This window comes from Aythya fuligula, chromosome 1, assembly GCF_009819795.1.
Source record: "Aythya fuligula isolate bAytFul2 chromosome 1, bAytFul2.pri, whole genome shotgun sequence".
Classification (NCBI taxonomy): Eukaryota; Metazoa; Chordata; class Aves; order Anseriformes; family Anatidae; genus Aythya; species Aythya fuligula.
In genome coordinates this window covers 206,879,508-206,901,085 of record NC_045559.1, presented here as the reverse complement: position 1 = coordinate 206,901,085, position 21,578 = coordinate 206,879,508, and the positions used below count along the sequence as shown (strand labels likewise).

General features: G+C 54.0%; 1 protein-coding gene across 1 annotated transcript in view; it reads left to right on the top strand.

Moving 5' to 3' along the window:
- The window catches only part of DCHS1 (dachsous cadherin-related 1), a 46,046-nt gene extending 24,821 nt beyond the window's left edge, over positions 1-21,225 (top strand). The window contains exons 6-21 of the mRNA XM_032207377.1: positions 311-1,330; positions 1,515-1,702; positions 6,367-6,463; positions 6,643-6,800; positions 9,543-10,377; positions 10,693-10,932; positions 11,403-11,528; positions 11,832-12,041; positions 12,636-13,499; positions 13,892-14,005; positions 14,503-14,714; positions 14,897-15,051; positions 16,337-16,467; positions 16,951-17,237; positions 18,131-18,269; positions 18,491-21,225. Coding sequence (XP_032063268.1) covers positions 311-1,330; positions 1,515-1,702; positions 6,367-6,463; positions 6,643-6,800; positions 9,543-10,377; positions 10,693-10,932; positions 11,403-11,528; positions 11,832-12,041; positions 12,636-13,499; positions 13,892-14,005; positions 14,503-14,714; positions 14,897-15,051; positions 16,337-16,467; positions 16,951-17,237; positions 18,131-18,269; positions 18,491-21,105 — 7,391 coding nt within the window. The 3' untranslated portion in view covers positions 21,106-21,225. The remainder of the gene's footprint in view (positions 1-310; positions 1,331-1,514; positions 1,703-6,366; positions 6,464-6,642; positions 6,801-9,542; positions 10,378-10,692; positions 10,933-11,402; positions 11,529-11,831; positions 12,042-12,635; positions 13,500-13,891; positions 14,006-14,502; positions 14,715-14,896; positions 15,052-16,336; positions 16,468-16,950; positions 17,238-18,130; positions 18,270-18,490) is intronic.
- The last annotated feature ends 353 nt before the right edge of the window (positions 21,226-21,578 follow it).

Genomic DNA, 21,578 nt, shown 5'->3' with positions numbered 1-21,578 from the left:
TGCATTGTTTTGAAAGTCTGGTATCACACTTCCTCAGAGAGCAACCCCATTCTGGGAGCTCCATGCATGCTCAAAGGCATGCACATCTGAACGTGCACCCCAAGATTGTCATTCTGTTCCAGTACTTGCTCTCAAACATGCTTTGTGTACACACACACCATGCACACAAACATGCACAGTGCTGCTCTATATCTCCAGACCAGAGTCTGCCCTAAACAGCAATGTCCAACCCTGCTGCTGTCTGTAGCAGGCTGAGGAGGTGGGCCAGGTACACAAATCATTCCTTCTGTCTTCATTTCCCTATCTGCAGGTCATGCCGATGACATCTTTTATTCCATCTCCTCGGGGGATCCTCATGGCTATTTTTCCATTGACTCTGGATCTGGGCAGCTCCGCACCAGCCTGCCTCTTGATCATGAGTCTCAGGCAGTCCTCATTCTAGATATCCAGGCCCGAAGTGGTTCACCCCCTGCCTATAGCAACACCCGTGTGAAAATCTCTGTGTCAGATGTGAATGACAATGCACCAGTGTTCCCAGCCACCTCTGACTCCATTCTGCTGCCAGAAGCCACAGAGCCTGGGACTACAGTGTACACTTTGCAGGCTGAGGACCGTGACAGTGGTGCCAATGGTCAGGTGAACTTTGAGCTTGTGTCAGGAGGTGATGGCACCTTCAGTGTTGAGCGCTCAACAGGGGCAGTGCGACTGGTCGGGGCACTGCAGTATGAAGCCAGCGCAGCATACAGGCTGGCCATTGTGGCCCGAGACAGTGGAGTTCCCCAGCTCAGCTCCACCTTCACACTCCTGGTGCATGTGCAAGCTGAGCATGACAATGGGCCCATCTTTGACACACTCACCTATCGTGTGGAGGTGCGGGAAGGTGTGCCTGTCTCCACTCGCTTCCTGCAGGTGCGGGCCCTGGCACGCGATGCAGAAGCCATGATCCTTACCTACCACTTGCGTGCAGATGGGGATGCTGCCAGCTTTGGCATCATGCCCGAGAGTGGTTGGCTGTATGTCAAAAGTGCCCTGGACCGGGAGACACGGGACCTGTATGTGCTCACAGTGCTGGCATCGGCAGGAGGCAGTGCCACGGGGGGGGAAGCCCGGAAAACAGGCACCAGCACTGTACGAATCAGCATCACTGATGAGAATGACAACAGCCCTCGGCTGAGTGAGGAGCGTTACTTCTTCACTGTTCCTGAGAATCAGGCTCCCGGTAGCAGTGTGGGAAGGGTGATGGCAAGTGACCGGGATGCTGGACAGAATAGCCGTCTCACCTACCGTCTGCTTCAGCATGAGCCCAACTTCCTTATCCACACACAGACAGGTGAGAGTCCCCCTGGTTTCTTGGGCTGGGGCTCGCTGGGGAAAATACCCAGGGCAGGTCAAAAGTGATGCAGGCCAGGCCAGTATCACAACAAATTAATCATCTTCCTACCCCTGCAGTGCTGGGCTCCCCAGCAACATGCTTGAGCACAGGCCCTTCTCTAAAGAGGATTTCTCCCTCACAGGGGAGCTCAGCACCAAGCACAGCCTAGACCGCGAGCAGCAGTCCAGCTACCAACTGTTGGTGATTGTGCAGGATGGAGGAGCACCACCCCGCAGTGCCACAGGAACCATCTATGTCACTGTCCTGGATGAAAATGACAACACTCCTGCTTTCCTTCATGTGGCCAGTGGTCAGGAACTGCCTGTGCAGGTAGGTGCAGCAGGCTGAGGTCCTAGTGGGGCAGCAGCATGGTAGCCTCTGGGCTTGGGGGCAGGTAGGGGAAGGGCACACAGCAGAGTCTCAGGGTGGGAGAGCAGTCACAGGTTGCACCCATGCAGCAGCCAGGGCAGTCTGGCAAATCTGAGGGAGATGTGCTAAGATGGGCATGCCCTTGGGAAATAGAGGCCTCCTTGTACACAGAGTGGGGACTGCAAAGGGCTCTGGTGCCAATAGGACTGAGAAGCAGGCAGAAGCTCTTGGCTCACAGCTGCTTGCAAGGAGGAAAGGTGAAGGGGAGCCCCAAACCTGAGCCAGCAGACCCAGGAGTAAAATGCTCACAAGCAGGCAGGCATGGGGTGCATTTATCTTCTGGGTCTCAGGACTTTCAGCATAGCCACTGAGGTTTCTGGGAGGTCAAGAAAGCACTGCCCAGGTTGTTGAGAATCTGTGATGGTCTCCAACCCAGCTTTCCTTCTCAGTATGGCCTGGTGGCTGTGGTAACCCATGCTCCCAGTGTGCTGTGGACTGAGCTATGTCTGTGCTGCTGAAGAAAAGTGGTAAGGACCAGACCTCATCTCCCAGCCCTGCTCTGCTGTGGCCCCTCTGGAGCACCTTCTGTGGCCAGGACACCAGCAGTGATGGATGGTGGGCGATATAGACCCTGTCCTCATTCTGTATGGAATGGGGAGCACCTACAACTGAAAGGATGCAGTTGCACTGCATCCTTACAGCACTTCAGGCAGCCTGCTCAAAGCCACTTGTGTCCCACTGGGTTTTAAACATCCTGATGATGGGAGCCTTTCCCATGCTGCAGGTCCTGCCAGGGCCAGGCTGTGCTGGCAGGTCACTGCTGCAGCTGGGAGGCCATTGACATGGCCTGAGGTGCTACAGCTCTGGTCAGGCCTGCCCTGATGGTTACTGCTTCCCTTCCTGCTCCATCCACAGCTCCCCTTGCCCAGACTTTCTCGTGCCTGTCCATCTGACATTCCGCTTGCAGATCTGTCTGGGAAGGCGTGGACTGTATGATAGCATCTCTCAGGGCTTGGTGAAGGAAGGGAAGGCAAAGTTAGTCTCATGCATTCTCTGAGCACTGGCCTTTGGATCACTCCTGCAGGCCAGGGCCAGCTGGCCATTACACTGCTGGGTGTAACAGAACAGGCTCTGCGGAATGGCATTGCTAGCACTCTCCGCAGTCTGCTAAATGTCCTTGCTTATGTGTGGGGACACCAGCAGCACAAGTGTGCTGCAGTGGATTCCATCGTCTGGGCCATGAAACAATGGGAGTGTTCTGCTGGAGCTCAGGTCTCTTCTCTTGCGAAGATACCACAAAAGCACGTGCATCCTTGAGGAGACACAGCAAGGCTGAGGTGTATTTGGAGTTCTGAGGGCAGGTAAATGCAATGAGAGGAAAAATGGGAGATGGCATTCATTGTTGCTAAGTAGAGAGTGCTAATATACATGGCAAAAAGCAATATGAATTTCACTTACATAGTGATGGGCTCTGAAAAGGCAACTGAAGTCTAGGAAGAAGATCAAGGTATCGCTGTAAATACTTTGTGAAAATATCAGCTCAGGACTCAGCAGCAGTCAAAAAGGCGAATCAAATGCTGTATTTTATTAGAAAATGAACAGAGACTGAGAGAAAAACTCATCTCAAATTCTGTGTACATTCTATTGTGCCTTCACAGAATCACTGAATCACAGAACGTTAGGGATTGGAAGGGACCTTGAAAGATCATCTAGTCCAGTCCCCCTGTTGGAGCAGGAACGCCTAAATCATGTCACACAGGAACATGTCCAGGCAGGTTTCGAATGTCTCCAGAGAAGAAGACTTCACAAGCCCCTTGGGCAGCCTGTTCCAGTGTTCTGTCACCCTCACCGTGAAAAATTTTTGTCTCACATTTAAGCGGGACCTCCTGTGTTCCAGCTTACACCCATTGCCCCTTGTCCTGTCATCGGGTGTCACCAAGAAGAGCCTGGCTCCATCCTCTTGACACTCACCCTTTACATATTTATAAACATTAATAAGGTCACTCCTGTGTCCTCTTCTCCAAGCTAAAGAGACCCAGCCTTTCCTCGTAAGGAAGATGCTCCACTCCCTTAATCATCCTTGTGGCTCTGTGCTGGACTCTCTCAAGCAGTTATATGTATTATAGTCATTACATTGAATAAGCAGTAGTGCTATAAAAGGCTCAGAAAAGAGTGTTAATGTGATCTCTAGTAGATAATGGCTTCCATGCAGAGAGAAAATACTTGAACATTCTTTGGCATGACAGATACTGCAGGAATATGACAGAGGTGTGCATTGAGCGGCACAGAGCGAGTCATGGGGAAATTAGAGGTTGCACTTTTCACAATACAAAAGCTAGGCAGCTTCAGGAAATGACCGGGCAGCAGGTTTAAAATAAACAAAGGCAGTACTTTTTCATGCAGAACATAATTAAAATGTGAAATCATTGCCAAAAGTTGCATGGGTTCAAAATTAGATGAATTCATGGAAAGAAAAAAATCCAGCAAAGGCTGTTGAACAAAAATATGATCTGTGGCTCAGGAAGTGACTTAGACACAGACTGCTGGAAGCTGGGAAGGTTTCACAGGAGAATTATTCCATACGTACCCTACTTCTTGCATCTTCTCTATCCACTGCCAGCCACTGTTTGAGTTGTGCCTCTAGTTGAGACAGTTTTCTTTGGACCAGGTTGGTATTTGCAACAGCCGTCTTGGAGGGTGGACATCTGACCTGGACAAGCCTGCCTGGTGGTAATTTTACTAAGGTGGAGGTTTTTGCAGAGGCAGAACCACTTCTATTGCTATTTATTTCTCTGTTTGTGCACCTGAAATGTCATTTGTAATGGAGCCTGTGTGGATGCTGCTTTTTTAACTCACCCACTGAGTCACTGCTTTCCTCAAGTGGAGTTTGATTTCTGGTGGAAGGGCAGTGTGACCATGTGCATGAAGTTGGAGCCCCTTGTATCTTCGAAGGTGATTATGAACAGTATGGGGGCAAGCCCTGTCCCAACTTGTTACAGAGAAAGGCTTGGAAGGGGCCTCCTAAGCATGGCCCTGCTCAGAGGTGTCCACATAGATAGTCCTTTTCATAAACAACTGAGCTATATTTAGAAGGTCCTTTGCCTCCACCACTGCTGTAAAATGCTGTTCCAGATTCCTTGATCTGGTAGTTAGAAACCATCTCTTAATTTCCAGCCTAAACTAATTTCTGACCACTTTATACTCATTTGTTCTTGTGCCAATATTGTGTTTTTGCTTAAATAGCTCCTCTCTCTCCTTGGAATTTCCCTCCCCTTTCCTCTATGTTTACAGAGTGCAGTCACATCACTGTTTGGCCCAGCTAAACAAGTCCAGCTCCTCTGGTTGTTGTCCCCCTCCGCCCCCGCTCCCCTTCTGTGAGCGCCACCAGCGTGGTGCCAGCAGCTTGTGCAACAACATTAACACTTGCCTCCTCTCAAAAGCTTGCAGACTCTTTCCTTGGACTCTTTCTTGGATTGCGTTTGTCCTGTGTATGCATGCATTGAAGCGGTACCACACAGAGATCAGAGAGCACAGCTGGGTCTGTGAGGATGATTTGTGCTGTAGGATGTGAATTTGGTCTGTGACAGCATCATATTGGTGAGAAAGAGATCACAGAATCTGTGCCAAGTGGGCTGCCTGTTCTACTGTTGAGGTGTTTATGGGTGCAAATAGTCACCACTGGAGGAGAGACGGGTCTGCCAGCAGGTGTGGGTTGTTTGCTGAGGGTACCCCTAACACTGATGGATGGTGAGGGGCAGTAATGGGGATGTGTCTATTTCCATAACTATCCACGAAAGGAGTGAGTATCCACTAAAGGAGCCTGTGCTCTTAGTCATATGGTCTGAATTTTTGGGGGTTAGACCTGCATGGTGCCGGGAGTTGGACTTTATGATCCTTACAGGTCCCTTCCAACTTGGGATATTCTGTGATTCTATGATTCTAGGAGTTTCCATGCAATGCTGTTAACGTGTGGCCCCTGTCAGGAAGCATAGAGTGTAGTGTTAGCTGAGGATGTGCATAATTCATGCCTTATAGGTACTGTGATGCACTGGCACAGAATGGTAGTCTTAAGTGCCTGCAGACAGCCAGTCAGTAGTGCTAACTAGAAGAAAAGGAGAGAAGGGAAAAGCCCTAGGAGTCGGAGTGTTTGGATGCAGGAAGAACTGCCTGATGCATTTCCATTGATCATGAACTGCCCTGGGCTGGCTGGTGGGAATTAAGGGGACCCTTTCCATCGCCAGTGTGAGTGGCATCTGCACTAGTCAGAGCTTGAACATTTCTATTCCCCTCCAAAGGTGTCAAATGGGCGTAGAGGGGGTTTTCTTTGCTGCAGAGGCCTTGGGTGTAACTTTGGTGGTGTCCCTCCATCACCCTGCAGCTCACTGCTGCAACATGTGCCAAGGCTGCTGAGCTGCGTCAAGCTGGGCGGCACAGGGGGATGGCAGGGCAGGACCTCCGTCTGTCTGCTTGGCTGCAAACTTCCCATGTTGTGCAGACTCAGGTCTTGGATGGGGGGCTGTGCCCTGGGCAAGGTGCAGGATGGGTGTAGGAAGGCACAGATGCTGTGCTTGGGGTCGGTGGGAATGGCTCTGTGACACTCAGCTGCTCTCTGGGCTGTGCTGCAGGTGTTGGAAGAGAAGCCGTCGGGACTTCTTGTTGCCTCCCTCCAGGCCAAGGACCCTGACGAGGGTGAGAATGGGACCATCACCTACTCACTAATAGGTAGGAGCTGCTGACCTGGCTACCTGTCACTGTTCTCTGTCGTGCAGCCATGACCCTTGTGGGCAGATGGGTGACCACTGCCCCAGCCCTGTCAGGCCACAGTCCTTCCTCCATCCCAGCATGTTCTCTGCCCCTCCCTCCTCTGCCTCTCCCTGCAGCATTTCACCTTCTCTCTGCAGGAGCCTGGGCAGAGCGCTTCACACTGCATGTGGCCACTGGAGAGCTGCGGACTGCCACAGTGCTACGCCGGTCTGACCGTGCTGAGTATATCTTCACTGTGACAGCCAGTGACCGGGGCACGGTGCCCCGCAGTACCTCGGCCATCATCCGCATTCAGGTATCCAACACCCCAGCTGCTCTCGTCCCTGTACCATCCACCCCTTGCTCATCTCTTGGAGGACACCATTCTGCTACTTGGCAGCCTTCCTCCATACCCTTCTTGCCCTCCACCACCTTCATCCCAGGGCACCCTCTGCCCTTGCTCAACTGTTGCTCCAGCCCCACCATTGTGGTGGAGAACATGGGATGGGAAGAGACTAGCTGCCACTCATTCATAAACGCTCTCATTCGTAAAGTGGTCAGCATCAGCATTAGTAGTAAACATTTTTCTTCTGCAGACTGGGACAGCCATCCCAGTCCTACACATGTTGTTGCAGAGACAACCTTAGAAGTCCCCTGCCCAGAGGCATTAATTCTTCCCAGCATCTACTGAAAACATTTCTCTTGATGTACAGGAATTTCTTCATGTATGCATAGCTTTTGCACTCACCGTCTGGCGTGTTGGCTCAGATAGCTGAGTCCTTTCTCTGTTGTTAGTAATGAATTTAATTTTACAGCAGAGACTCTGTTTCCCCCCCCCAGTCAATGCACTTTCACAGTACACCATTTCACATCCTGTCCCCATTGTTGCAGTTCCCATGGTCACTTGACTCTCTTCGTTTGATGTTCTGTTCTTTCTCTGTACTGGCAGTGCCCTCTAACTCTGTCAGCAAACCTTTAACGTACACAGCTTTCTTTTATTATTATATTAAATTAGATCTACTGTGTTTCCTTTGTGTTTGAGGAGAGAAGTACTGTGTTAGCCTGGCACATCTGCCTTTAGCCATTCTGCAATACATTTTAAAACTATTTCCTTTTTATGCCATGTCTAACTGTTCTTGTTTTTCAAGTTCCTTGGCCTTCAAAGTGCTGAGACCAGGCTGACACGCTTTTTGTCCCTGAAGTGCTAGTTTGCATGCCCATAATGTAGCTATTTGCTTGGCAGTCACTAGTTCTGATACTCCTCTGAGTTGACAGTTTTGCTGGACTTCATTTTTCCCCAACTCCTTGACAAGAATGCACTGAGTTCTTCAACATGTTTTCCCTTCAGATGACACAATTACTTTCTCTCACTCCCATCCACAGGTGTACATCATCCCTGAATTAACTTCACAATCTTTAATAAAAGCAGTAATAGTATTTATTTATCTTCAGATCACACTATGTTGTCTTTCTTCTCTGCACCTCTCATCTGAATGAGCATTACTTCTCTTCTTGCCCACTCTTGCTTATGTTTTGCAGAATTGTTTCTGGTGGCATCTGTTTCTATTACAGTGTCTAACCCAGTCACAGAATCACAGCACGGCTGAGGCTGGAGGTATCTGGTCCAACCCCCGCCTGCTCCAGCAGGGCCACCCAGAGCCACTTGCCAACAACCACATCCAGGTGGCTTTAGAAGACCTCCATGGATGGAGACTCCACCGCCTCCCTTGGCAGCCTCTTCCATTGTCTAACCACCTTTTCAGTGACGATTTTTTTCTTTAAAAAATCTAGTATTAGTATTAATCTAGTAATTTAATTAATTTAAATAATTTAAAAAATTTAATTACTCTAGTATTAGTATTAATCTAGTATTATTATCTAATCTAAACCTACACTGGTGCAACTTGAGGTCATTTCCTATTTCCTGTTGCTTGTTACTTGGGGGAAGAGATTGACCCCCCACACTACAACCTCCTTTGAGGTAGTTGTAGAGAGCGGTAAGGTTTCCTCTGAGCCTCCTTTTCTCTAGGCTAAATAACCCCAGTTCCCTCAGCCATTCCTCATAAGATTTGTTCTCTAGATCCTTCGCTACCTTCATTGCCTTTCTTTGGACATGCTCCAGCACCCTAATGTCTTTCTTGTAGTGACGGGCCCCAAGCTGAACTCAATGTGGCCTCACCAGAGCTGAATACAGAGGGACAATCACTTCCCTAGTCCTGCTGGCCACATTATTTCTGATACAAGCCAGGATGTCATTGGCCTTCTTGGCCACCTGAGCACACTGCTGACTCATGTTGAGTCTGCTATCAACCAATACCCCCAGGTTCCTTTCTGACAGGCAGCTTTTCTCCAGCCTTCCTCAAGCCTGTAGCATTGCATGGGTTTTTTGTGACCCATAGGGTGGTAGGACCCAGCACTTAACCTTGTTGAACTTCATACAGTTGTCTTCGCCTCATCAATCCAGACTATCCAGATCCTGCTGTAAAGCTTTCCTGCCCATGAGCAGATCAACACTCCTGCCCAACTCTGTGTCACCTGCAAACTTACTGAAGGTACACTTACTCCCCTTGTCCAGATCATTGACAAAGTTATTAAAAAGAACTGGCCCTAATACTGAGCCAAGATGGATGCAACTTGTGACCAGCCTCCAACTGGAGGGTAGACAACATTCACAGCCTTGTGCCCAGTGCCTCCTCTCTCATCACTGGGTGCCACAGAAAAGAGCCTGGCTCCATCTTCCATACACCCTCTCTTCAGATATTTGTATACATTGATATACCTGAGCCTTCTCTGCTCATTCAGCAGCTCTGTCTGTCCTTACCTACTCTAGTTCCTCCGGTGAAGCTTGTCTTTCATCCTGTCAAACCTGTGCTCCTTCTCAGCATGTTTTTCAGGTTGTTACTCATCTGTTAGGCCACAAGACCTGTGACCTTGCCTTCATACACCTGCACTCCTCAGGCCCCATGTCCACTGGCTCCCCAAGAGCCCCCCTCCCCACCCTGCCTCCCCAACATGCAAGATCCTGGTATGCACCCCTGACTGCTGCCTCTCCTCTCAGGTGCTGCCATCCTCCCGTGTGCTGCCCCGGCCTGATGCCACCGTGCTGACACTGCACCCTCTCGAGGGGGTCAAGCCAGGGTCTGTGATCGGCTCAGTGGCACCCCCAGATGCCCCTGCACGAGGACAGCTGACCTACACAGTGGTAGGAGGTGGTGGGGATGGCACCTTTGTTGTTGACAGTGTGACAGGGGAGATCTACGCTGCCCAGGAGCTGGATTATGAAGCCGGGGCACGGCACATGCTTCAGGTGAGTGCTGAGGACACACAGCATGGCTATCCTTCCAGCCGACTGGTGCTGGTACAGATCCATGTGCAGGACTGCAATGACCAGGCACCCACCTTCCCTGAAGACCCCATCACCATTGTGGTGCCCGAGAACGTGCAGGCTGGTTCGTCCATCTTCACCTTCCAGGCGCTGGATGGGGATGGCGTGGGCCCCAACAGCCAGGTGCGCTATGCCCTGCTGCGCCAGGAGCCCCCTGGGGCCCCGTTCCAACTTGACAGCCGATCGGGACTGCTGACCCTTCGCCAGGGCCTTGACCGGGAGGCTGCTGCCTCCTTCCTCTTGGTGGTGGAGGCCACAGACCAGGCACGCAATGTCAGTCAGCGCCGCTCGGCAGCTGTGACGGCCCGTGTGTTTGTGACTGACGAGAATGACAATGCACCCGTGTTTCTGTCACCTGCTGCTGTCAGCGTCATGGAGGATCAGCCAACTGGGTTCGTGGCTCTGCACGTGGTGGCCCAGGACAACGATTTGGGAGAGAATGGGCGAGTGAGCTACTCGTTACGAGCAGGCAACAGTGATGGCCGCTTCCACCTTAACCCCAGCACTGGTGAGGGCCTGGGAGGATGCAGGGTGGGCAGCAGAAACACTGGGAATGTGGGGGCTGAGGAGGGTGCAGGCACATGTGGGGATGTAGCATGGTGCACAGAAGGAGAGTGTGGGCTGGGGATTACAGATCACCTGGAGGTAAGAAGGACTTACAGGGTGTGGACAGCCCCAAGCATAGCACCTGGCTGGCGTGACCCTGCTGTCTCTCAAGACCCTGGCTCACCCCAGTGCCTGCAGCCTTGTGACACCTCTGTCCAGGGAGTGGTTGGCCCTGATGGCATGCAGTCCCAGATCATCCCTCTTCCCCTGTCTGCAGGTGCGCTCTCTGTTGTGCGGGCACTGAACCGGGAGGAGGTGGTGCAGCACAACCTGACTGTGGTGGCCACAGACCATGGCTTCCCACGCCGCTCAGCCACACAGCTACTCTCTGTGCTGGTTCTGGATGTCAACGATGAGGCTCCCAGTTTTGAGAAGCCTGAGTATGAAGCACACATCATGGAGAACCTGCCAGCTGGCAGCCCTGTACTGCAGGTGCTGGCCACAGACCGGGACCTGGGTGAGGATGCAGGGCAAGAGTGAGCTGCCCAGTTTGGTCAGGAGCCCTTCTTGGGATGCAACTTGCAGGACGAGGTGCACTCTGCTCCCTCCCATCTGGTTTGGAGAGCCTGGGTGTCCATGGAGGGAGGAACCATCACCTGGCCTGGTAAAGAGGGATGGGATGGACCCTGGGAAAATCTGAGAATGAGAACAGAGATTGATTCCCTTTACTTCCCAAGTCAATGGGCTTTGTTCCTTGGAGGTTCCTTATCCCATTTTCCCTTCCACAAGCTGGGCTGGGCTGGGACCTCTCTCCACCACACATCTCTGCCCACACCTTTACTTGGCAGGCAGTGAGAGCATCCTCCTCCACAGTCTGTCTGCCCCCTGGATGGGAAGGCTGGGAGGAAGGAGGTGCGGGGCTGGGAGCCAAGTGAGAGGTTCTTGGCATTTCTGTTGGGCTGCCCTCAAATGTACTCCTCCCTGCAGGTGCCAATGGGCAGGTGACCTATGGGGGTCTCTCTGGGGGACCGTTCTCCATCCACCCACAGACGGGGCTTATTGTCACTACACATGCCCTGGACCGTGAGGAGCAGGAGCAGCATGTGCTGATGGGTATGGCTGTGCTAGTGCATGAGAGGGAGGAGCAGACATGGCAGGGTGGGTTATAGGGAGCACAGATAAGACAGATGAGTGCTCCTCACTGCTGGGGAAGGGTGGTGTTGTGAGGCGGGCAGGCCATGGGAAGTGATGAGGGATTGCAGAGCATGCAGGGTTGTTGGGTGGTTTGAGCATGTAGGAATTCCCGTGATCCCGTGCCTGGCTCCCCTGTAATTGTCTGTGACTTGCATGTGACAGCCTTGGTAGTAGCTCCCAGTTAGCAGGGTACTCTGCAGCACTCTTGCTGTGTTCCTGCAGTCTATGCACGGGATGGTGGCCTGCCCCCCAACCTCTCCAAGGCAACTGTGCGGATAACAGTAGGGGATGAGAATGACCACACACCACACCTAGAGAGTGAATCCTGGTCTGTGGAGGTCCCTGAGAACCAAAGCTGCGTAGCACTCTACACCCTGCGGGCCACCGATCCTGATGGAGGCGAGAATGGGCGCTTGGAGTACCGTGTGGCAGGTGAGGAGCATAGGGACAGAGAGAGCTCTGTAGTTTCGTTCTTGGTGGTTGGTAGCAGCTGTTCACCCAGGCTTGCTAGGAGCTCTTGGAAGCATCACCTGTGGCAATTCCCGTTCCACATCAGCTCTCTCCTGCTCCAGACCATATGTTGCTACTCCTTCCTCTCAACCCTCTAGTTTCACTGCCCCCGGTAAATGTGCACAGGCCACATTGCCTCATTCCCCAGGCTCTCTCTGGTTCCTCAGGCTCAAATTAGTTCCACACCTCTCTTACCTGCTCTGGCCTGTTGAATTTACAGCTTGTTAAGTGAGATGTCTTTGTTGTTACACCAGGCATTATCTGTGGCAACAGCACTGCTCTGTGAGCTGGTGGATCCAGTTCTTACACATACACACACACGGCTGGACCAAGGAGGTTCAGTCCCACTTAAGTCCCACTAGGGACTTACAAAGAACAGTTCACTCTACCCTCTCTGGCAGGCCACACTGGGATGGACTTCATGCTGTCCCTCCACGCAGCATAGGTTAGGTCCCTCCTTGTGCCAACCTCAGGTTACAGTAACGCCGTCTTGCTGTTCCCTGTCTTCTTTTCCAGATGGAGACCCTGGGCAAGATTTCATCCTAGACCCTGTCTCAGGTGTCCTCTCCACTGCACGTGCTCTTGACAGGGAGCAAGTTGCTTTCTACACCCTCACAGTGGTGGTGCAAGACCATGGCACCCCTCCACGCAGTGCCACCATGTCAGTCAACGTGCGGGTGTTGGACCTAAATGACAATGCACCTGTTTTTGCTCAGGCCAGTTATGTGGTGGAGGTGCCAGAGGATTTGCCTGTTGGTGCCCTGGTTCTGCAGCTGGAAGCTGAGGACCCTGATGAGGGCACCAATGGGCAGGTTACCTACTATCTGGGCAATGAGTCACTGGGCATGTTCCAAGTAGAACCACAGAGCGGGCGCATCAGAAGTGCCCAGGCACTGGACCGGGAGCGCCACGCCAGTTACAGCTTCCTTGCCAAGGCTGTGGACTCAGCACCATGGGAACCCAAGAGTGCAGCTGTGCGGGTCACTGTCACAGTGCGGGATGTCAATGACCATGCTCCTGCCTTCCTGCACAGCCCGCTGACTGTCAACTTGTCTCGCCACACATCACTCAAGCAGGTTGTGGCCACCATGAGGGCAGAGGACAGGGATGCAGGTGCCAACGCCTCCATCCTGTATCGCCTTGCCACCCCCAACTCTGCATTCGCAATCAACTCCTACACAGGGGATATTCAGCTGCTGCAGCCCCTGGGCTCACTCAGCCAGCGCCAGCGGACTCTCTTCATCCTGGCCACAGATTTGGGGCAACCAGCGCTTTCCTCTACTGGCGTGGTGGTGATCCATTTGCAGGAAGAGCCCTACCGAGGGCTGCGCTTTCCCCGGAGCACCAGTGAAGTGGCCCTGCCAGAAAATGCTGCCCCAGGTATCAGCTGAGCAGAGTGCCCGGCACAGACTGGCATGAAATGGGAGAAGATGGGGAGGAAGAGGGATATTTAGACTGGGGAGCACTGCAGGGTTTTTGGAAGTCATTGTGCTTTGTGTATATCCAGGGGACAGCAGGGCCTAACTGGTGCCCAGGGTATTGAGGGTGGTAATCCTGTGGGTCACAGGTGCACAGATGCTCCTGGAAGGTCTGCAGGGTTCAGTGAGACCATAGAAGGGCTGCAGACAGGCCCTAGAAGTCCTGGCTCTCACCTCCTTTGGCAACAGTATCCTCAGGCGGGGCCATGTTCCTCTAGTACAGCATGTGCCCCTGACCTCTGGCACCTGCCCTGAGACTCTGCTGCCCCTTCAACATTGTTCCCTCCCTTACAGGTACTGCTGTCGCTAGCATCCAAGCTGTGCACACAGGGGGCTCTTCTGGGCGCATCACATACAGCATCATCAGTGGCAACGAAAAGAATGCTTTCCTTATCCAGCCCAATTCAGGTACAGCAGCAGGACCACTTGGGGAAGCAGCAAGGGAAGGTCACTTGTGCTCTGCCAGTGCCTGCTCAGCTATGACAAGTCTCAGAGCCCTCCAAAGGCACAGGAACATAGTCTACACCTCTACCAGTAAATTTAATGGTATTAGGATTTGGACATAGACACTATCCCATCATTGTCCAGAGGTTGCAAATGCAGCTCTTAGCACAATTTTGGTCCCTGCTAACTGGATCTTTCCCCAAAAAATTTGCAGGCCCAGTTCAGAAGTTAGCAGAGGGCAGTGTTCAGGATTTATCACCAGGGTAGCTCACCAGGGCTGATGAGAAGGCTTGAGATTTGGAGAGGGCTCAGAAGAGCTCAGTATACTACTTCTCTCTATTTGAGAGTGGGTGGATGGGCAGAGGGATGGATTGAGTGTAAGGGAACAAAAGAGAAGATGGGGACTGGGTGTGCTGGTTCCTCACTCACCCCCTCTCCCCCTGACCCTGCTGTTTCCCCAGGTGCCATCTCAGTTCAGGACTCCAGCAGCCTGGATTTCGAGGCCAGCCCCCGGCTGCGCCTTGTGGTCCAGGCAGAGACAGCAGCTTCCTTCAGCTTTATGGCCATAAACCTTAACCTGCAAGATGTGAATGACAATTTGCCACGCTTCCAGCTGCAGAACTATGTGGCATTCATCTGGGAATCACAGGGCTATGACTCCCCAGTCATCCAGGTAGCACTGGGGGCACAAACAGGGACATCTGAGCCCCTGGCTGCCCCTGCCAGGGTGAGGAGGTGGGGGGCTGTGCCATAGGCCCGTGGCTGGCACCTATAAATCTGTAGGTCTGGCCTTGGAGGTCTGTAGTTTGTAGGGCTCCACAACTGCACTGCTGAATCTCTCCTGTGGCTTTGCAGGTCCTGGCAGATGATCTGGATCAAGGAGTGAATGGGCAGGTGACTTACGCTATTAACCAGTCCCTGCCAATGACAGGCTTGTACCACATCGATCCTCAGACCGGCACTATCACTACTGCTGCCATCCTGGACAGGGAGATCTGGTCACAGACCCGGTAAGTAGGGCCAGACCAACTTGTACTGTAGGTATGAGAGGGGCATAGGAGCAGCATCCCCAAGGCTGCAGAGGATAGTCTGTTACTTGGTGCCACCCAAAGCCATTGCCAAACAACAGCAGGAACTCAGACTTAGTAGTAGCATGTGTAGCAAATGGCACTGAGGGCATGGCAGATAGTCATGAGATGAGCCTGCGCTCTGTTCAGCCTGGATTTCACAAATCTGAAAAGGTTGTGAAGGGGGCAGTGGACTCTTCAGTAGCTGCATCCATTCTCTTTCCTGCCTGCTTAATCCAGACCGTATCTGTTCAGTCCCTTCCCATTCCCACACATTGCACCCTCCTGCTCTGCCACATGCCCTCCAGAAGCTATCTCAGCCCTCTTGCAAGTCCCTCTGCATTCAGCCCAAGTCCTCTAGGTCCCTCACCGCATGTGCACATTCTTGACATCCCACAGTCAGCCTAACCACAACCATGTAAGGTGATGACAAACTCTACAAACCATGAATTTAAACCTCCCCCTACCTTTTTACACATGCATGGTTCAGATACAAGGAACAAGGAACAACTTTGTCCAACTCACCAAGGCTATGTTCCTGCTGTCATATGTATGTTTCAAATCTCTCTTCACTCTTCCAAGGCACGTGGAGGCCTAGGGGATTCGTTCCATTCACATACACGTCACTGCTACATGCAAACAGAGGCTCCATGTATTCCCCAGCTCCCAAATATGCTCCAAATGCTGTCACCTGTCTCCTTGCATGCCTCAACACACTCTGCCCACATCTTTTCTCACCAACATTCCAGATTCCTGCCCCTTGCACATGCTATGCTATGCAAAAATATAATACATGAAAAATGCTATGGATGCATCCACTGTAACCCCCTTGCAAAAGCCCCCAACCATGCATGTGCACATGACAGGGCTGTGCATGCTCCAGACTCTTGTGCCCACATCCCTGCCTGCTCATATGTTCCAAGTGCTGGGCACAAATCCACTGCCCTCCAAACACAAACCCCAAATGTACATCCATCTGCTGCCCCATATTCCGTATGGGCCCACATCCACTGACCCACGTGTACTCCAGATGCTCTGCACATATCCATTGCCCCATATACTCCAGATGCTGTGCGTAGTTCTACTACCATGTGTACACACTCCAACCCTGCACACATGTGCAGTGCCGCCTTGCACCATGTTCCAGATGCTGTGCATGCACGTACTGGCCCTCACACATATGGCCACATTTGTGAACCTTGTGCCGTGCCCTTGTGCTTTTCCACAGTTTGGTGGTAACAGCAATGGACAGAGGGACACCTCCTCTTGTGGGCTCAGCAACACTGACCGTTGTGGTGATGGACATCAATGACAATAGCCCCACCATCCCATTTCCTTGGGAGGTGCGGGTCCCAGAAAGTAAGTGCAGCTCAGCCCCATAGGTCAGTGTGTCCAGCAGTGGCAGGAGCTGAAGCATGATAAACACCTGTGGGTGGGGGAGAGGCCCCAGAGAGGCTTGCTCATTCCCTTGATGAGGGATGGCTTGTGCTGACTCGCTGGCTGAGCTTCCCCAAGCCCTTCGCCACTGCCCTGTTTGTTATGTCCTGGAGCTGGGGGTTGTATGGCTGTCTGTGATGCAGCAGCTGTGTCCTGATGGAACCAGCTGAACCCGCAACTTCTCCTTGGTCTCTGCCCACTTCATGGGGGCTCTGGCTGCATGAGTGGCCTGCTGGCTCTCTGCCCTTGGTACGCCTGCCCAGTCCTCCTGCCTGGTTCCCAAGACCTGCTCCTTGACCACTAGGACATCTCCCTTATGCCCAGTGCTCAGGCTGGTTCCCCCACGTGAGCTGGGTTCTCTTCTCAGGAGATGGGGCTGCTTGCTCATGCCTTGCCTCTCCTCAGACACACTGCTAGGCACCCAGATAGCACAGCTGACAGGGAACGATGTGGACTCGGGCCCCACACTCTCCTACACCCTCGTGCTGGATGGTGATGCTCTGGGCACATTCAGTGTGCTGCGGTATGGGGGACGCATTGCCCTTACGGGGCCACTGGACTACGAGCAACGCAGCCACTACACCCTTACCCTGCGTGCCTCTGACACCCGCCATGAGACCGAGGCCAACCTCACCGTTGTCGTGGAGGATGTGAATGACAACGCACCGTCTTTCAGCCAGGGCTTCTACCAGGTACTGTACACACACGCACCTGAACACGCACGTGCTGGCTCCCCTGCATAAGCCCCTGTGCTGCTCCTGCACACTGCCTGGCTCACCTGGGCTTAGGAGGCACAGAGATCCCCTCAAGGATGGGTCTGAGCCCATCCCGGCCCTTCTCCTCCTGAGCCTCTATCCACATCCTGACACACCTCCTGCTGTCACTGCAGTGTGAACAGGAAGCTAAAACCAGGCACACGGCACTGGGATCAGCAGCTGCAGGCCTGCACAGCTGCATGCAGATGGTTCATGCCAGAATAAGTGGGAGCAGCAGGAAGGCCAAGATTGGTGGGAGATGGGTCACAGGCTGACGTGTTTCTGGTGAGACCTGGCCAGAGGCCCCATAGGGAGGTAAATGGACAAAAGCTGACCAGTACCATGTGATGTATCTCTGGAGCAGAGATGCAAGAAGTTGGGAAGACACAGAAATGCTTGAAGGTTGGGAGAGCAGACCAGTGGAAGACTGCCTGTTTGTACATGTTGTTTGGCACAAGAGGATGAGAGGTGTTTTGCGTTGAGTAAAATACCTTTTATAGAAAAAAAATAAATATAAAAAATAATATCATCTAATACGTTTTTCAGCATAGCAGAGGATGGTAGAGAAAAGGATGAATAACTGGATGCTGAAGTTTCTCAGAAGTCACACTTACAATGCTAGGTGTCATGCATATGGGACAGGTGACCTCAAGTGTGTGGCCCTGCTACAGAGGTGGGAAGGCCCTGGTCAGCGAGGAAGTGAGCTACTTTGGCCATGGCTGCCCTGGCCAGCCCAGACCTTCTCCCAGCTTTGCTGGCCAGATCCAGTCAAGCAGGAACAGATGCCCACAGAGGGACATGATTTTGACTGGGGCTTTCTTCTTTTCCAGGTGACGTTGCCAGAGCACACACCTGCAGGCAGCATCCTTCTCACTGTGAGTGCCACTGACCCAGACTCTGGCAGCAACGGGGATGTCACCTTCCACCTGGCTGTGCCCAGCCCTGACATCGCCATCGACCCCAGCAATGGTGTGTGGGGCTAACTGCTACATAGGGTTCATGCTGTAGATTGATCCAACAGTGCATGCAGAGGGAGGGGCCCCCATGCTGGCCCCTCATTACGGCTGGGGTAGTCAGAGAGGCAGACATAGTGGTGGCAGCCATCAAGGCACACCACCACAGCATCCCAGAACACCATGCCCACCTCCCTGCTGGCTCCCCATGCTGACTCTGGCTTTGTGCCCTCACAGGGACCCTGTTCACCATTCGGCGGGTGGAATTTGATGCCAGTCAGCCTACCCTGGACCTGGTGGTGGAGGCCCGTGACCATGGTTCTCCCAGCCTTTCATCTTGGGCCACTGTGCAGCTGCAGGTGCTTGACGTGAATGACCACAGCCCCAGTTTCCAGGTGCCATGCTACAATGCCAGTGTCCCTGAGGACTTGCGCCCGGGAACCACTGTGCTGACACTGGAGGCAGGTGATGCCGATCTCTCACGGGAGAATGCTGGCTTTGACTACACCATTGTCAGTGGCAATGGTGGCAATGCCTTCCAGGTGGAGAGCCGTGTGGCCTGGGCAGGAGGACACCTCCGCACACAGGGTGCCTTGGTGCTTGTGGAGCCCTTGGACTTTGAGGCCATCCCAGTCTACAACCTCACTGTGGCAGCCTCAGACCGGGGCCTGCCACAGCGCAGTGCTACAGTGCCTGTGCTCATCACTGTGCAGGATGTCAATGACAACCCACCCGTGTTTGCCCGAGCTGAGTACCGCACAGCAGTGAGTGAGAATGTGCTCCCTGGCACAGAGCTGCTGCGGGTGATGGCCCATGATGCTGACTCAGGGCCCCACGGCCATGTTCACTACACCATCAGCTCAGGTGACCAGCATGGGCTCTTCCAGCTTCATGAGAGTACAGGGGCCCTGTGCCTGGCACAGCCTCTTGACCGTGAGGCCCAGTCACTGCATGCCCTCGTGGTACAGGCTACAGATGAGCCAGGCGGCCACTTTGCACTGGTACCTGTAGCCATTGAGGTGAAGGATGTCAATGACAACAAACCATACTTCCCAGTGGAGATGCTGAGTGCCAGCATGCGGGAGAACCTGCCTCCTGGCACATTGGTCACCACCCTGCGTGCCATCGATGCAGACACTGGCGTCTTTGGGGAGCTTCGGTATGCAGTGCTGGAGCAGCCAGCTGGGGAGCCTGGTGTGGCAGAGGGCCGGGATGCCTTCGCCATCAACAGCAGCTCTGGGGAGCTGCGCTCACGTCTTACTTTTGACTACGAACGAGCTAAAGCCTTCCAACTCCTAGTCAGGGCCACCGATGCTGGCAATGCTTCTGCCACGGTGACTGTGCGGGTACTGGTGACTGGGGAGGATGAATATGATCCCATCTTCCTGAGCCCTTCCTTCAGCTTTGAGGTCCCTGAGGGTGCCCGCAAAGGGCAGAGCATTGGGCGAGTGCTGGCAACAGACGAAGACGAGGGGGCTGATGGAGTTGTGCTGTACTCCCTCACAAAGCCATCACCGTACTTTGCCATCAACCAAACCACGGGCACCATCTACCTGCGCATGGACAGCCAGCCCCAGGCTGGGGCTGGGCGCGCCAAGAGGGAGCCGCGTGAGATGAGTGTGGAGGTGCAGGCACGCAGCCCCCTGCCTGCCTCCCGCTCAGCCTCTGCACAGGTCACCATTGACATCACACACACGTCCTTCGGCCTGGCTCCGGACCTCAATCTGCTGCTGGTGGCTGTGGCTGCCTCCCTGGGGGTTGTGGTGGTGCTGGCTGCTGTGGCCATCGTGCTGGCACTGGTCCGCTCCCGTCACCGCCGGGGCCACGAGAAGCCAGAGGGGGACAGGCCACTGGCCCGCGTGCAGAGCGGCTCCCTGCAGAAGCTGGGCCGCGAGGAACCGGCGCTTCCTGGGGGTGAGCACATTTACCATCAGGCCCTGCCAGGGTATGGGGGTGAACCAGCAGGGCCCTACACACGAGGTGGCTCACTAGACCCCTCGCACTCCAGTGGCAGAGGTTCTGCTGAGGCTGCTGAAGATGACGAGATTCGGATGATCAACGAGTACCCACGTGTGGCCAGCATCACGGCCTCTATGCAGGAGCATATCTCTGCCCGTGGCCCTGACTCTGGCATCCAGCAAGATGCCGACCAGCTCTCCGACATCTCCTGTGAGCCGGCCGCCCTGGAGAGCACCCAGTGGTTCAAGAGCAAGAAGGGCTCCGGGCTGCTGCTGCCAGGACCACCCCCGCAGCTGTACCGTGAGGATGGGGGAGGCAGCGCCTTCCTCGGTGTGCGCTGCGGCCTCAGTGTGTCCTCCCAGCCCCAGGACTATGCCTTCCCAGAGGATGGCAAGCCCTCTGTGGAGGGCTCGCTCACTGCCATCGTGGCCAGCGATGAGGAGCTCCGAGGCAGCTACAACTGGGATTACCTGCTGAACTGGTGCCCCCAGTTCCAGCCGTTGGCCAGCGTCTTCACCGAGATCGCACGCCTTAAGGATGAGAGCTCCCTGCGCAAGCCCTTTCCAACCAAGCCCAAGGCAGAGCCCAAGCCCCGCATTGATCCCCCACCCCTCATCACCTCAGTAGCCCACCCAGGTGCCAAGTCTGTGCCCCCCAAGCCACCAGCAGGCAGGACCTTCCCACACCCATCCTCCCTGCGCCGCTCACCCATCAGCCACGAGGGCTCCATCTCGTCCTCTGCCATGTCGCCCAGCTTCTCCCCCTCGCTGTCCCCACTGGCTGCCCGCTCCCCTGTGGTCTCGCCCTTTGGCATCTCACAGGGGCCCTCAGCCTCTGCCATCAGTGCCGAGCACTCACTGGAGCCCCCTGAGGAGGCCGAGCTCAGGATTTAGACCTGGGCCCGTGGACTCCGCCACCCCACCCTGCAGCCATGGGGCCAGGAGCAGGGCCAAGCCCAGGGCCACTCTGCATGGGTGCTGATCCTGCTCTCCCAGCACCTTGCCTGGCCTGGAGCCCCCATGAGCTGCAGGTTCCCATGTCTTTTGGGACTGCCGGCTCCTGTGACTCCCTGTGGTCTGGCAGATTCAGTGCTAGTTTTGATGCCCTATGGACTGCTGATCCTAGTACCAGCACCCCAGGGCATGGTTTCTTGTACTGCTCATGGTGTCTCAGATCGGCGCCTGGCACGCTGGTGCTTCGTGGTACTCTGTGCTCTGAGAGGGGCCGGGAGCAGATGGGTGCTCCCTGCCCTGCTGGGCCAGGGCACTGCAGACTGCAGACCCTGTTCTTGCCTGGCTGTTTGCCCAAGCCATGCAGCACCCTGGGTGCAGTAGGAGGCTGGCCCATCCCTGCTGGCCCCATCTCT